At 42.8% G+C, this 15,908-nt stretch overlaps 1 protein-coding gene across 1 annotated transcript in view; it reads left to right on the forward strand.

Moving 5' to 3' along the window:
* Positions 1-15,908, forward strand: part of KCNQ1 (potassium voltage-gated channel subfamily Q member 1) — a 335,951-nt gene that overhangs the window by 72,958 nt on the left and 247,085 nt on the right. Inside the window, exons 3-5 of the mRNA XM_058026420.1 lie at positions 12,461-12,587; positions 14,311-14,389; positions 15,331-15,427. Of these exons, the coding sequence (XP_057882403.1) occupies positions 12,461-12,587; positions 14,311-14,389; positions 15,331-15,427 (303 nt within the window). The remainder of the gene's footprint in view (positions 1-12,460; positions 12,588-14,310; positions 14,390-15,330; positions 15,428-15,908) is intronic.

Here is a 15,908-nt window from a genome sequence, read left to right on the forward strand (position 1 = left end):
TTCCAGTATACCCATATAAATACTTGTAACAAACAATTTTTCTTACTATTTTCACCATTTCTTTGCTTTTTACTAGATCTGCTGAGCTTGTTTCAGCAGCATCCTATTCAAAGCACAACCAGGCTTCCCCTATAGGGCACTCTCCTAGGAGTGGCTGCCTAAAAGTGGCAGTATTGTATATTATCCAATACACTCTCTTATTTTTTTGATAAAAGACCAATTGGGAGAGGTTAACACAATCAGGGTTAGAACTGATGTGGACTCTCGACAAGGAGCTCACTTCCTCCTCACAGAGGGGTTGGTAGCACTCACTGCACGGCTCAGCTGGGCTCCCCTGAGCACCACCAGCAATCAGAGCCATCAGCACTACCCTTCCCAAGAGTCCGGTATGGGTCATCTCACACAGCCTGCCCACCCGGCCTTGCCTCTTGGGGAACTTTACTGAGGAAAAGCTTCCAAGCTCTTTAGAGTCCCTTCTACCCGTTTCTCTGGTTAAACCTCTCTCGGTCTGTTCCTTACCAATTTTGGTTTCCCCTCCCAGGGGAGTGTTCTGTAGAGGATTAACCTGGAGTCTTTAGAAATAAATTGGGGAACTTAACCAGAATTACTTATTTACAGTCCTAAACTTTTTTTTCCAACATAATTTACACAGAAGAGTCTTAAAACATTTTAAGCAATATTAGAACTCTGATACCATTTTTTTTTTTTCACACAGTTCAGTCTTTTTGACTCTTCCTTCTGAGAGTCATCTTTAAATCACAGTATACTCAGGTGAATTAACTTGTGAAGCAGATGAATCTTGTCCAGCGCCGGGGGGTGAGAGTGATGTGGACTCTGGTCCAATGCCAGAGGGAAAAACTGGGACTCTGGCCCAATGCCAGAAGGACAAAGGGGTGGAGTCCGATCCAATGCTAGAATGCCAGAGGGAAAAAAAAAAACTGGTGTTGAATCCTGGTCCAATGCCAGGAGGTGAGAATGATGTGAGTCCAACCTTTTTCTTTTGGTCTGCACAGTCGAATTAGTAATGAAGAGTACCTGAAACGGGCTTTCAAACACAGGCATTAATGGTCTGCAATTTAATGATTTTATCAAAACTCAGTTTCTCTGTTTAATGTTATTGGTTAATTTCTCATTTTCTATAGCTTGCATGTTTCTCTCATCAACTTCTACATACTCTGTATTTTGCAAGGAGTTGTATTTCTCAGCTAACTTAACTCCCAAAGTATTTTTATTCCCCTATTTTTCTGTGTATTTAATTCACTAGTTTTTCTGTTCTATTTTTCAAGATCTTATCTATTTATCTCTTGCTTCTGTTTCTCACTTTCACTTACAGCTTAAATACTTCTTTCAACCCCTTACACTTGAATTTTTTTCTCTTTTTTTTTTCTTACGCCATTCTTCTAAACAATACACTTCCCTCTAAGGAGATGTGGTAAAACTTATAATGCACAATCTACATTACCTCTATTCTAATTTGTCTATATTTATTCTCACACATTCCTTCACACCCTCAAGACACAAACTGGATCATTATTGCTAGAAAATCACTGTGGCTCCCCTCACCTTGGGGTTGGCCCACAGGTCTCAGCATCTCTGGGCCTCCTGGAAGGGCCCTGGCTCTGGTTGCCTCTGGTGCACATTCACCTGTGAGGCTGTCTGCGTGTCACTCACACTCTTACAGCTATGGCTCCCTCACACATCTGGGGAGCACTAGTCTGGTTTGCAGGTCACACACACTCTTTGGCCACAGCCCCCACCCGCCTGGGGGACACAAGCCTGGTTTGCAGGTCACACATACACACACTTTCACTGCCCCCTTCCCACGTGCCCGGGAAGTTGAGGCTGACTTTGTGACTCGCTCTCACGCACACAACAAGACAACAATAAGGTACCTTTTACTTTCACATCACTTATTACAAGTTAAGTATTACTGGCCAGTTTTGGTGCTATTGGATATCCTTTCTACCTAGCTGTTTTTTTCTAACTTCAGATGTTTTTCACTATACTATACCATACCATACCATACTATACCATACCATACCATACCATACCATACTATACTATACTATACTATACTATACTTCTTAGTACTTTGTTGAGACAGGACTTATCTGCTCCTGTATCTACTCAAAAATTCTAATTCTTCATTTAAGGGTCCCACTTCAAAGTTTACCAAGGGCTCTTCTAGATGTTACATCAGGTCCCCTATAGTGTAAAGCCCCTGACCCTCTAATCGTCACCTTTAAGGATCTTCCCTAAATTATCTTGTTCCCTGGCTATTGCCTCATCAAGACTGAGTTTTCTACAAAACCTCCTCACGTGTCCTGCCTTTCCACAGTAAGAGCAATGTCGCTCTCTCAAAGGGCTTTGAGGTGTCTCCATCCCTCTTGCACCTGACAGTACTGACCTATCCTTGCCTCCTCCTGGTGGTGGACCCGCCCACCCTGCACTTTCTCTAGCTACAGCAACCATGATCTTAGCTTTGGCCTTTGCTTTATCTTCCTCCCTCCTTAAATACACCTTCAGTGCCTCTTTTAATAACTCATTAATGTCCTTCTCTTGCCAATCTTCCATCTTTTCCAGTTTTCTCCGTATATCAGGCCAAGATTTGGTAACAAATTGGACTTTTAGTAGCATTTGACCTTCCGGGGTGTCTGGGTCTATTCTAGAGTACAACTGAAAGTTCCGCCTTAGGCGATTAAGCCAGGCAGCAGGAGCTTCATCTTTCTCCTGTGCACCCTCAAATGCCAATTGGGTATTAGTTCCTTTGGGAACTGACTCTTTGATCCCCCGTATTATCAAAGACCTATATTCCCTCATGGCCTTCCTCCCCTCCTCCTGGTTAGGGTTCCAGTTGGGCTCCGTTAGTGGCAATTTCTGTTCACCTGATGGCACCTGGGGTCCTGGACTGTTATCTTTCTCCCAAATTTTTATGCCAGCCGCCCTTATCATCTGGACCTCTTCTGGGGAAAATAATATACTCAGGATGGAATTCATTTCCCCCCAAGTGTAGATATTTGGACCTAGAAATTGATCCACTTGTTTGGCTATGCCCACTGGGTCCTCAACTAAATGCCCCAACTCTTTCTTGAATCCCCTCACCTTAGAAGCAGTTAGGGGAGCATTCACAAAGCCAACACCTCCCGCCACTCCTCCCATAGGAACCTCTCTGAGGGGAAAGAGTCTCTCTGCCTTGGAGGTCTTGGATCTGGTGCTACAGTACGGCCCATCTTCAGATGCCAAACTACTTTGTGGGTTTTCTGGGTTACCCTGAATGTTCTGCCCATCAGCAGGTGTATTTGCTGATAGCTGTCTATCGGGCGAGGAGGCATTTGTGTCCCAGGTAGAAGGAGGTAAAGGGACAGCAATAGGAGGGGGAGAAGAGCCTGAGTAGATATTAAGCGGAGCTGGAGAAGGGGTGGAGAATGCAGCAGGTGGAGTAGGCACTTGTGGTGGTGCAGAAGGAACTGGAGGAGATACTGGGTTCATCATAGCAGAAGCTGAAGAGGTAGAAGGAGGAGTTTGAGCAGGTGGTAATGAGATGGCAGCCGGGGGAGGAACCGGACCTGCCATTTGAGGTGCTTGAAGAAGAGGATTATAAGGTGGAGGGGCAGAAGGAGGCAAATAATCCAGGGGGTCCCATCTTTTACTAGTCCTATCATCCCCTCCTTCATTCCCCTCTTTCTTCCTCTGTACCTTACAAATTCGCACCCCTTCATCCCCAACAGCACTCTTTAACCAGCAAGCTACATACAATAATTGCTCAGGATCAGTATCCCCTCGAGCTGTCAGATAATTATTTAATTGTTGGCACATCCACTTATCCTTTGTCCCACACCAAGGCCATCCTCCTTGCACCTCTAATTCTGGCCAGACTTCCATACAATAATGGATCATTTTCACTTTATCTAATCCCTCCGTGGCCTCTATAGAATCCCATTTTACTAACAGTTCTCCTAAGGGACTATTGGGATGTATATACCTCAGTCTCTTGCCGGTCTTTTTACTACTACAACATCCCATTTTTCAAGTCTCAATAAAAAATATCCCGAAGGTGCCTCTACTGACCGGGAATTTCAAAAAAAACCTTCCTTGAGGAGCTCCAGCCTCCTCCACTGAACTTCAAATTTACTGCCTGATGCTCAGGACTTTATACTGAAACAACTGCCCAATCTCTTGATTGCCCAACTTCCCAGCGTCAGGTCTTACATCTATCGGGACTTAAACACACGAAGCCACGGCCAAGAATCCGGGTCGTGCCTGACACCCTCAGTCAGGAAAAACAACTGCCTGATTTTTAGTTTGCCTAACCCGCCAATTTTTAGGCTTCACCGTATCAGGACTTAAAAGCAAACCGCAGCCTCCTTCGCTGGGGTTTGTGCCTGACTCCTTTGTCAGGACTTACTTTGCCTGCAGGGCTTGTGAACCACCCGAATCCTTCTCGGGACTGACAAATCTTACTCGAATCCTTCTCGAGACTTACAAAAGTGCCTGACCTCCCTTCGTCAGGACTTACTTTGCCTGCAGGGCTTGTGAACCACCCGAATCCTTCTCGGGACTGACAAATCTTACTCGAATCCTTCTCGAGACTTACAAAAGTGCCTGACCTCCCTTCGTCAGGACTTACTTTGCCTGCAGGGCTTGTGAACCACCCGAATCCTTCTCGGGACTGACAAAAGTGCCTGACCTCGCTTTGTCAGGACTTTGGGGTGCGTGCCACTCATACACAGTAATTCACTCCGCACGCCCGGAGTGGGGGGGCCCTTTATTCCCCCTTGGGAGACGACTCACTCACACTAATTCCACTCGCGTCCCCCTGTTCCTGGCCGCTTTTCTCGCGAAAAAATGGAACCGCAGTACTAAGGGGTCCACTCTCGCTTCGAAGGTCCGGCTGCCGGCCCTCGTCTCACTCACACACACATGCGCACGTCTCCCGCTCCCGCCACCGAGTTTCTCACCAGTCCGGTGCTCCGGTGCTCCTCTGCGTCGCTGTCCTGAGCCGGTCCCTCTGGTCCTGGTAGCCAGCTGTCCTCTGAAGATCCAAGATGGCCAGTCCTGAGTCCTCTTGCGGCGTGGCTATTCCGGACGAGAGCCCCCAGCTGAAATAAACATGGCCAGGAGACTTCTTCTCCTGTGTAATGCCTTTATTAAAAAGTGACCAGCTCAAGGATCGGGCGGCTCGACGGGTCTGCAGCGTCCGTCGTCTCTCCCAGGGCGACTCAGAGGAGGAGGATATGCGCAGCTCTGTCCACCAGGGGCAGAGCTGGGGATCAGATCCTCTTGGAAGCCTTCTTGGGTCTCCTGATCCCATAAGATGGTGTCAGATGTTGGTTTCTCCCACTCAGTCGGCCTGGTCTCAGCTCCAGGGTCAACTCCCATGGTCAGGGCGAGAGGGTCCGAAGGTGTTCCGCATCTCTGCAGGCTCAGCACTCGGTTCCTCACGTCCAGACATCACTCTAGTCTCTCAACTCTTAGGTGGCTCGTTGTTTTTGGGGTTTCTCCATGAGTTTGGAGATGGGGGTCTCACAAAGCATTCTGGTCTTGCGAGTCACTTTGCATAACCCCCCCCCACCTTCTCAGGTGTCTTCACTATTCTGGGAAAGGTACAACTTAGCCTCGGGCAAGGTCCCCACCCAGGAGAAGGGCCATTACCTCGCCCCAGCCAGGGCTTTTACTAATACAAAAACAACCATTAACGACAACGACCCGTGATTACAATAACAAAACACACAGAACTTGGGCAGAGCCAGTGGTCTGGCTGCCTTTTTGAAACTTTTTCTCATAAAAAAATATTAACCGAGTTTTTGTTCATAACAAAGTCTACTTCTAGAGCATACTTTGTGATGGGGGAGAGCTGCACATTAAAACGAGTTCTGTAAAATGAACGTGCAAGCCCAGCTTAATTCACGTCTGCAAATTCCTGGTGGATATCATCGGCAGCCACATTCAAAAGCTAAAGACAACTGCATTATGAAGAGACCTGTGCAGGAGTGACGGTGTTGTGCAAAGCTGCTGTAAGGCATCCATGCCTTCACGTGCAGAGTTACACCACTTGACATCTGAGGCCTTTTGGGGCTGGTGGAAAAATTCCAACACCCAGCATTTGGGTTTGGTGAAAACTCTAGTGAGAAGAGAGCGAAGGAAATCAGCAAAAGGCTTTTTAAATACACCTAAAGGAGTTAGGTGCCTGACTTCTATTGAAATTCAAAAGGATTTGGTTGCTTGGAGCCTTTGGAAAGAATTCAACCCAAAATTGCAGGCCTGAAGTATTGTTTAATGGTCCCAGTGCTATTGTTCTGTGCTCTCAGCACTGATTAAGGGAAAATAAAAAAGCTTCATCACAATCAACTGTTCTTACTCTGTCTCCTGGTAAGCATCCCTTTTTTTCAGGACATGAACAGTAATGGAAACATTATTTCATCTTAATTTAAAACATAATAAGGGGGCTTTAATGATGTCCAGTAACTTGGGATTAATTATGGGCCTCTGAAGGTGGAAATCTAATACTGATATGTTTTTGGTTTTCTGTAGCCTCTTTAATCATTTGGTGCCCAATTTGCCAGATAAAGAATTTTAGCAAATGAAAAACCAGTCTTTTGAAAGAAAGGAACAACCAAGGGTGTTGGCTTTAAACATTTTTTTTAAAATGTAGCATTATTTGTTTTCCTCTGAAAAGATGTAATTTACAAGCTCTTTGGAAGTGAGGAGGTTAAGTATGGGGGAGAAAAATCTCCAGTCCTAAGTAGGGGTTTTGAGACTTGCTGTTGCTCAGTAAGTGTTTACATATACGAGAAACCATTTGTCTTTCTATTTTTGATCTTTGTACTTGGTCAAGTTGGGATTTTTACTTTATTGAGTCCTTGTGTGCTTGCCTAGGCCATCTGATTTTGCTGTTCTGTGTATCTTAGAAAGCACAGTACAGCTTTCAGGAAAAAAAAAATCCTGCCTTTCTCAATAGAACAAAGAGGGGCCTCTCTGTACAAAGTGGGTGAGATTAGAAGAAACAGTTGCCTTTGCTGCTGTTAATTTGCATGCCCTGCTCTGGCTGTACAGAAGTGCTGTCTGAAGCGTTTTGCAAGCCCTGGTGTGTCAGGTGAACAGTGTGCTGAGGAGTGGGCTCCAGGTCTCTGAATTATCATACAGTCTGTAGCGTTTGGGTTTTGTGTAAATGCAACCTGTTGCCACAAAGAGGATCAGAGGGCTGCAGCACCTCTCCTGTGAACACAAGACTGGGAGCTGGGATTGTTCAGCATGGAGAAGAAAGCTCTGGGAAGACCTTAGAGCACCTTCCAGTACCTAGAGGGGGCTACAAGAAACCTGGAGAGCACTTTCTACAATAGGATGGGACAAAGGGGAATGGCTTCAAACTGAGAGGTGCAGGTTTAGATCAGCTATTGGGAATAAATTCTTTACTGTGGGGGTGATGAGGCCCTGGAACAGTTTACCCAGAGGAGTTGTGGGTTCTCCATCCCTGGAAGCGTTCAAGGCCTGGTTGGATGGGGCTTTGAGCAACCTGGTCTAGTGGAAAGTTCTTCCCCCATGGCAGGGGCATTGGAGCTGGGTGATCTTTAAGGTTCATTATGAGAGACATGCTCCTGCTTTTTCTTTGACCTTTGAGGAGTAGAGAGATGCTGTATCCCTGCTTGTTAAGATGCTTAGCCTGGTTGTTGTCCAATCCAGCTACACTGCCCTTGACTGATGGCAAGTGTCCCGTTTGTCACTTTACTTCAGCAGATCTGTTGTCCCCTCTCTTGGCTCCTGCTTGTCATGACTGCTGAAAAAAGCTTGTGGCAGGGTCCTTGCTCCACTACTGCTGCCTGAGACTGTGAGGAGGTTCCACTTCTCTGTAGCAGCAATATTCCATTGTCTTGGCTAAAAAATAGCTTTCAGTGCAAGTAGAGCCATAGGAATCTTACAGCTGAAGGAATGGTTGTTGGCATGCAATCCCCACATAAGCTGCATGAGGGATTATTTAATTGTTTAAAGAAATCTGTGGGAACTTTATCATCCTTGAAGCCAGATTTGATAGAATTGTGGGAATAATGTGATTCATCTCTCCTATGAGGGTAATATAGTAGAGCTTGTGATATTGCAGATATGGGTAAAAATTGTATTCCCAGTGAAATGTTGAGATGGGAGGAAATTCTTCAGTACAAGAAATGTGTACTTGTGAGTCTCAAAGCTGTCCCCCTCACCAATGCCTCTTGTCTTCCTGTGCCTGTCATCTCTCCTTTCTCTTAGGGCAGACACCTCCATGGGAGATGCAATAAGCTGTATGCACTCTTCAGTTTTGGGTGTTCTGTAGCCAATCAGAATAACATAATGGTACACTTTGCCTCCTTCCTCTTAAAGCATGTGTTTTACCTCTCTTACATTTATGGAGTGCATTGAAAAAAGTCTAGGGACCAAGTAAAGAGATTTTTGTTTGTAATAGATTTCAGTTGACCTTGTCTAGCCCTCCCACATCAAATGGAATTTAATTGCCTGAATGTGATGCTCCATGACCAGTTATAGTTTTGAGGTCTACAGGCAGAGCCTTAGGCAATATATTCTCTATACAGATGCATTCATAGCCTCCAGAGACAATTTCTGTATCTGTTAAATAGCTGTTGTTGTGGTGTCATGATTTTTTTGTGTTTTTTCCTCTCAAGTTATTAATCTAATAGCTTAAAAACATTTCTTTCAGTTAAGTTTTAGGGCCCTGTGATTTCTTTTGGAGTTGCTACTGTACTTTATTTCACAGTGCAGGTATTGGATGTCTCCCATCCAAGGTTTGTAGCTCTTTCAGAACAGTGGGGATTGAGAAGTAAAGGAAGGGCTTTTCCAGATGCATTTATTAGCAAAACACCTTGGGAACTCTGGAGGTATGGACTGTACTAGCAGATAGCATGGGTATATTTGCCAGGCAACTGTGTTTGTATTGATCCTGCTCAAGTTCCTTCATTGGATGGTGAGAGCTGTACTGTAACCAGGTGATTAAATTATGCCATGTTTTACTTGGCTGTGCTGGGATTATGTGGCTGAGAAGGCATGAATATGGCACAGGGCATACCTGGGCTGAACAGGAGGGAGGGCAGAAGTGAGGATACCATGTAGAAATCAATAATTAAAGGAAGAAAAAGTATTTTCTCTTGACACAGCCCCTGTATGCCCATAGTGTGAATGTATGTGTCTGTCACGTCTTAGAGGACTCCTTATACCATGTAAATTTTTAATCTCAGTGTTGCATTTCTGTTTTCACCCTGTAGAAAGATTTCTGTTAAGTTACATTGGGTTGAATGGGTCCTTGCACAGTGTGTAGTGTTTGTGTGTATGTAATTTTAACCAAGAAAACTCCTCTACTGAGCTTTAATTCCCATGCTCACCTGTGTTTTTCAGGCAGTTATTGTCTTCTAGTGCATGTAAATTTCATGTTAAGTTGGTAATCAGAAGAATAAAGGGAATGTTTTGGTAGCTCAGAGGAACATAACTAATGTACTTTTTTTATTGTCTGTAAGTTTCTGGCCACTAATATAAGAGCCCACAGACAGAAATTCATCAGCCTGCCCCACCCCCAGGAGACTACTTATTAGATTTATGCAACACAAGATATTAAAAACACTTTTGTCTGTCACAGAGCCACGGGCAGGGGAGGGGGAATTTGCCAGTTGCTAATGGATACCTGGCGTTTTTGTGTATGACCATGAAGAACAGCTTGTGCACTTTCACCCCCGATGTTCCCTGAATAACTTGGGTCTCATTTAGGTCAATAAGCCTTTATCAAAACGTCAGGAGTGAAAAATGTGTCTTGGTGTAAGCCGACTGGTCGTTCCCCGCAGTCAGCGGAGTCTATGGGACAATCAGTGTTCGCTGAGCTTGTCTGCATGTCACGCAAAGGGCTGGGTGACAGTAACCATTGAGTGCGTGTCTGTCCCATTGTCTTTGGGACAGCCCCCATTTGCATACTTGCCGGTGTGCCTGTTAGCCAATGAACCATGCAGGGCTTTAGGAAGCACGGGCACAGCTCCCATGCAAATTCCCTGCGTGGGGAACGCTCGCTCCTTCGCAGCACAATCCGCGCTTTCTCTGCCTGCCTTCCTCCTGTAAGACTGAAACTGTGATCCTGACAGTCCGCAGGGCTGTTTGTGGCTCCATTGTGCTAAAACGTTACCTTTTTCTCTGGCTTTTTCTTTCCTTGCCAAGGTAACCTTTTCCCCTTCTTTTGCTTTTGGCAATTGCTTTTGGGGGTATCTGAATGGTATTATCTGTGCGATCACACATGATGTGAAGCCTTACATATATATCCTTATATATCCCTTCCTATCCCTTCCTCAGATGAGCTATTTTGAATGAAGGACAGCTTTTGCTTCCCGTGTGGTTGGAATTGTCTTTTGCAAAGGGAATTTCCTCCATGGTAGTAGTGATGAAGGGAAATTTACTAGTCCTCTGGAAAAGGGAGAGCACTTGAATATTAGGGTATATTGACCAGGTCTGTGAAAGGAATACAGTCACCTGATCAGAGAAGGTGCTCTGATTTCTGTGACAATTCCACAGGACCTCATGTCAAGCAGAGCTCATAATTCTCCCATTCAATTTTGGTTTGTAAGTGACATTAGACTGGACAAAGGGAGAGTTTCATTGTGTTTGAAGCTTGTCATAAGACACAAGGTTTCCTTAAAGCATCTGATGCAGCTGCTGTTTCTTTCAATTTATGATGTTCATTATGCCTTTAACTTATTGAAAAACATTTAACTATAATTCAATTTTAAAGTAAAAAAAAAATTATGGAGGGTTCTGGTGGATCCTTTCAGAAGGAAGGAAGCTTCTTTCAGAAGGAAGCTGTAGAAGAGATTCTTGGCTGGATTGAAGAGCCTGTTCATTACAACCAATGCTTTTGATAGTTCTATTATATCTTAAAAACCTACCTTGAATACAAGTGGCTATAAACAATTGTGATGTTCTACTGTATCTGACATCTTGCATAGGTTATGACACATCAAAATTAAGGGAAAGAGCCCTGGCTCATGTTCTACCAGCTTGGCTAGAAATGTCATGAAGTTGAACTTAGACAATTTCTTGCCCTGAGATGAGCAGGTTTTTTATGCCATCCAGTTTTTTTAGAGCCACAAAAATATTATAGCAATGTCAACTGATGCCTAACCTTTTCCCCATTATTTTTACTGAGTACAGCCATATTATTTTGCTTAGTATTCAGGGCAATGTCCCATGCATTTTTGAAGGTGATAATGTCTCCCATTCATCTTGACTAAACTAGGGCTGTGTCCTGGCTGAATTGTTTCAGTCAATTAAGAAAATAATCATAGGTACCATCTTGAGTCCTGTTTGCCAATTTGTTATGCAAAACAGCAGTGAACCCTGCAGACATGTGAGAGGGGTGGATAGAATGTTCAACAGCACATTGTGTTCTCTGCAGTTGCTCTTTATGTGGAATCACACTTTGAAACAAGGGCTCATTCTCTTAATCTGCACTAACCTGTGTAACTGTGACATGTTGAGACTGGTTTCTCAGCTGCACTCTTACTTAATGCCATGTGTTGTGTGTTTTCAATGACAAGCCACTCTTACCATTTCAATAAGTAGATTTTGTTGTTGGCTCTGATGGAAAATGTGACCATTTATTAATTGAGTTGGCCAATAAGGGAGGATTGTAGCTCCCTGATATACACAGAAACCATGCTGGGTACGCCCTGCTTATCTAGTCTGTGGAAAGCCCAAGGTTTATCTGCACATTGATGTTGTTCCATATAGGACCTAACTGTACCTCCATCCAATCAACAACAATATCAGGTGTCTTTGACATCTGTCACCTTGGAGGCATTTCCAAAGTCATACCTGAGTATAGGTGAGCAGTTTATAAGTAGCTTGGTACCGGCAGCGCTGCAGGACTAGATCTCTGTTTCTGCTGAAGTCCCCAGATGCTGACACAAGGATGGGAGAGGTGTGTTAGAGAGCTCACTTTGTCTTCAGTGTACCTGGAGACTGACATATTGGTGATAGATACTAGAAACATTTTTCAGTCCATGTTAGCTTAAAGGGAAACTGAAAAAGTATAAATTAGGGGGAAGTTAAGCTGATCTGGTAGATGGTACATGAAGCACACCTCTTCTAGAAATGCAATAAACTAGCAAAATGCTCATCTTCTAAATACAAACTCCTCTTGTTTGCTTTGGCTCAGTCAGGAAATCTTTTGTTTGAATTAGACCAAGTGAATTGCACAGAATGGTTTTCAGTTTTAGTACGTGTAGACAAGCCAAACTGCACGCAATCAAAGTGTTTCATTTTGCTCCTAATATTTTCTTCCTCTATTCTTACAGGTGTTTCTATTTTATTTCAGATCATTTTTGCTATAGTTGATAAATAATTTTACATTTTATTTATTGCTTTCTAATACATTCTGAAAAGAGATGAAAGACATATATGGAGTAGAAAATTAACTTTGTTCCCCGTGTGTTTCTCGTAGGAAATTGTATTAGTGGTGTTCTTTGGAACAGAGTATGTGGTTCGGCTATGGTCAGCAGGATGCCGCAGTAAATACGTGGGAGTGTGGGGAAGGCTTCGTTTTGCTAGGAAGCCCATTTCCATCATTGGTGAGTATGCAAAGCTTGCAAAGTCTATGTAAACAGTTAGTAAAACTTGCCCTGAAGGCTTTTAGAAGTTGAACTTGTGTAGCACTTGAAGCCAAGTTAGAGCGGGAGCTCTTGTCATTAGTGTGGATGTAGATCTGAATTTCCTTTCAGGAACTCATGGCACTGTCATTTGAGAACAAATGTAGCTTGGTTTGTTTTTCCAGAAGAGATAATTTTCAGAAATGATCTTAAGCTTTCCCAGGAATAAGTCTTGGCTGTAGTCCTGTCTACTGTGATCTGAGGATCCCAGATACTGTACAAGAGCCCCAAATATATTTTTTCAAAGATACTGAACAGCCTTTTTTTCTCCCTTTAGCAGCCATTTGACTAGTTTATTATGAGTTTATTTTGCACTCTAATTGAGCTGTGTGTCACATGTTGGTGTGCAATAGATGCACTGCAGTTGCTTTGTGTATCAGTTGAATTAAGGTTTTCAGTGATGCATTTGGAGCTGGACACCTCAATTCCATTGGGATTCAATTGGCTTCCTAAAATGACTTTAGGGTTCCTGGAAATTACATCCAAATATTCCATACATGTCACTAATCATTGTTTTTTTTAGAATGCTTGTCATTAATTTTAACAGTTTCACCAAAAGAAACATAATTCAAAATCAATCTGTGTTTTCTTGGCCAGCATTGATAAAACAGTGTAAAGACCTTTTCCCTGTACTTAAGTACTTCAAATCTATATGGACTAAATAAATTAATCAGGCATTGGAAGAGGAGTATTGTTGTGGAAGAATAGTAATTCTTGTTCTGTGACATTTTCCACTACTCAGAAACATTATATATTGTGTAGTACAGGACATAGGTTTCCATAAACTATCTGCAGTTTTTCCGAATGTAAATTACAAAATTTTGTACCTGGGTATTTTTACAATTACAAAATTTATTTCGCTCCTCTGTGCATCCATCCATCCATATATGTGTGTGTATATGTGTAAATAGCAACTGCATCTCAGGTGTGACTGCAGCTATAAAAAGACTTTGCATCTTTTCCCTCTGGCCACAATCCATTTCTCTCAAGTGCTAGAACACTAAGCATTCTGAAACATCATCCAAATTAGATCAGTTTGGAAAGCAAAATGTAGTTCTGCTGTCCCAGATATGGATCAAGAACTATTTAATTCTCCAAAATAGAGAGTTCCTTTCCAAAATTTACTAGGCCTGAGGCATGTAGATTTAGAATACAGTACTGACTAACTTAAACTAAATTAGACTCATACCCTAATTTCAATTTTCTCTCCCTTTTAGGCCTGGACAGATGAAATGATAGTAAGGCAATTTTCTTATATATGAAATTAACCTTAAAATCTCTGTCAATTAAAATCCTGTCTAAGCACAGAAGAGAAAATAAGAATTGGAGAAGAGAGAATAGATGGAAACTGCTGAAATTCCTCCTGGCTTAAAGCTAATAAGAATTCCAGGCTGCTTGACAGTAACTCCTCATTCCTCTGGACTGTGGCCAGCTTTGACCCATCTTAGTACAACCTTTCCATGATATTACACGATGGAATTTTTTTATATGCCACAATTGAGATCTCTTGATATATAAACAAAAATATTAAGTAGGAGTGACTGTTCAACTTGTTAAAGTGATATGGTCTTTGGTTCTAGTAGTCTTGTAGAAGTGTTGCAAGATGCTGGTAATTAATTTTCTTCTATTGACTTTTGTTTTCCAGATTTAATTGTAGTTGTTGCTTCCATGATAGTTCTTTGTGTGGGCTCTAAAGGTCAAGTCTTTGCAACCTCTGCTATCAGGTAATTGTATGCAATATAAGAAAGTGGTGCTATCTGACCAAGGTGGCATTTCTTGTTTTGTTTTAACTTACCCCCTGTTTCAATTCTTGCAGGAGAAAATGAGTCACTGCCCAGTGTGATGTAATAGAGCAGATCACTGATTGTGTATTGCTGATCCCATGAAGTGTAGGGGAGATAAAATTTTGTTGTATCACTTTTGTGGTTAGTGGGAAGCTAACCCACAGAGAAACTCATTCTCCTCCCCTCTTTCCCCAGCTAGGTGGGTTATACCCAAATCCTGGTTTAGTTTCTTAGCTCAGTTTTATACCAATTCTTTGGTGCTTCATATCTCTGACATCTTCAAGATGCTTCTTTAAAAAACGTCTGTGATTGTGAATTCCTGATGGACTGAATCCACCTTGTGCTCAGTAAGGTCACACCCCTTGGTTTTCTTGGATGAATGGGTAGCTGTGGGCTTTGCTATTCACACTAGCTGCAGCCATGCTCCAGGATTGCAGTGACTCCCATAAAAAGAATATTTTAAAATATTACTGGACTGTGTGGTTCAAATTGCCTATGAAATTCCTCAAAGATAAGGAAATCAGATCTTCAGTTAGCTGGTTCCATATCTTGTTTTTTCATCGTGGTGAACATGTCAAATATGAGTTGATGAATGATTTCCAGAGTGTTTACAGTTTGTGTCCAAAATTCCTGAATCCTTGAGTTATCCTTACTAGCCATGTGTACAAAGGTCAGTTCTTCCCTTGGACAATATCCCCAGATGGTCTTCATAAAAAGAGGAAAGATGAGTGAGTGGGTTGAAAAGACACAGGCTACTGAATCTAACATAAAATACTCTGTGTCTCTTAAAACTGTGCTTTGGAAGCCAGAGTTCCTTTTTCCACCTCTGTTTCTTCTCTTGTGTGTTTGGCCTGTCAATTAATTTGAAAATGGTGTTGCAGGGGCATCCGTTTCCTGCAGATCTTACGGATGCTGCACGTTGACCGTCAGGGCGGTACCTGGAGGCTGCTGGGGTCAGTGGTGTTCATACACAGACAGGTGAGTTTGGGCACTCTGATGAGGAATGGCACAGCTGATGCCAAAGCTTTGCTATTCGGAACAGCCTACATTCAGCCCTGCTGCTGGTATCACTTATATTTGGTGTGGAGGCAGATAGTAATTTATTTTAACCAAGTGTGGTTGTTCTGCCTTATGTTCACTGCCACTTCGGCAAATTTTGACTTGTAGTTGGACTCAACCACTGAAAATGAGACTTTTGAAAGTTAGTTCTAATATTTCCTAAAATATGTATTTAAATTCCAGAGTTATTTTGAATCTGACACTGTTTGAAAAAGTTACCCAACTACTTTTTGGTGGCCGGAAGGTTAACAAGTCCTGTGTGATGAGGTCATTTTGACTCTTTGTTGTCTATGGATCTCAGTGGATTTTTTGTTAATTTGCATAGCTAATACTCAGTGTCAATATTTTTTGATTGCTAAAATTGCATTTTTCTCTTACAATTGTCTTTTATAACCCATCA

This window comes from Melospiza georgiana, chromosome 6 (assembly GCF_028018845.1).
Source record: "Melospiza georgiana isolate bMelGeo1 chromosome 6, bMelGeo1.pri, whole genome shotgun sequence".
NCBI classification, from domain to species: domain Eukaryota; kingdom Metazoa; phylum Chordata; class Aves; order Passeriformes; family Passerellidae; genus Melospiza; species Melospiza georgiana.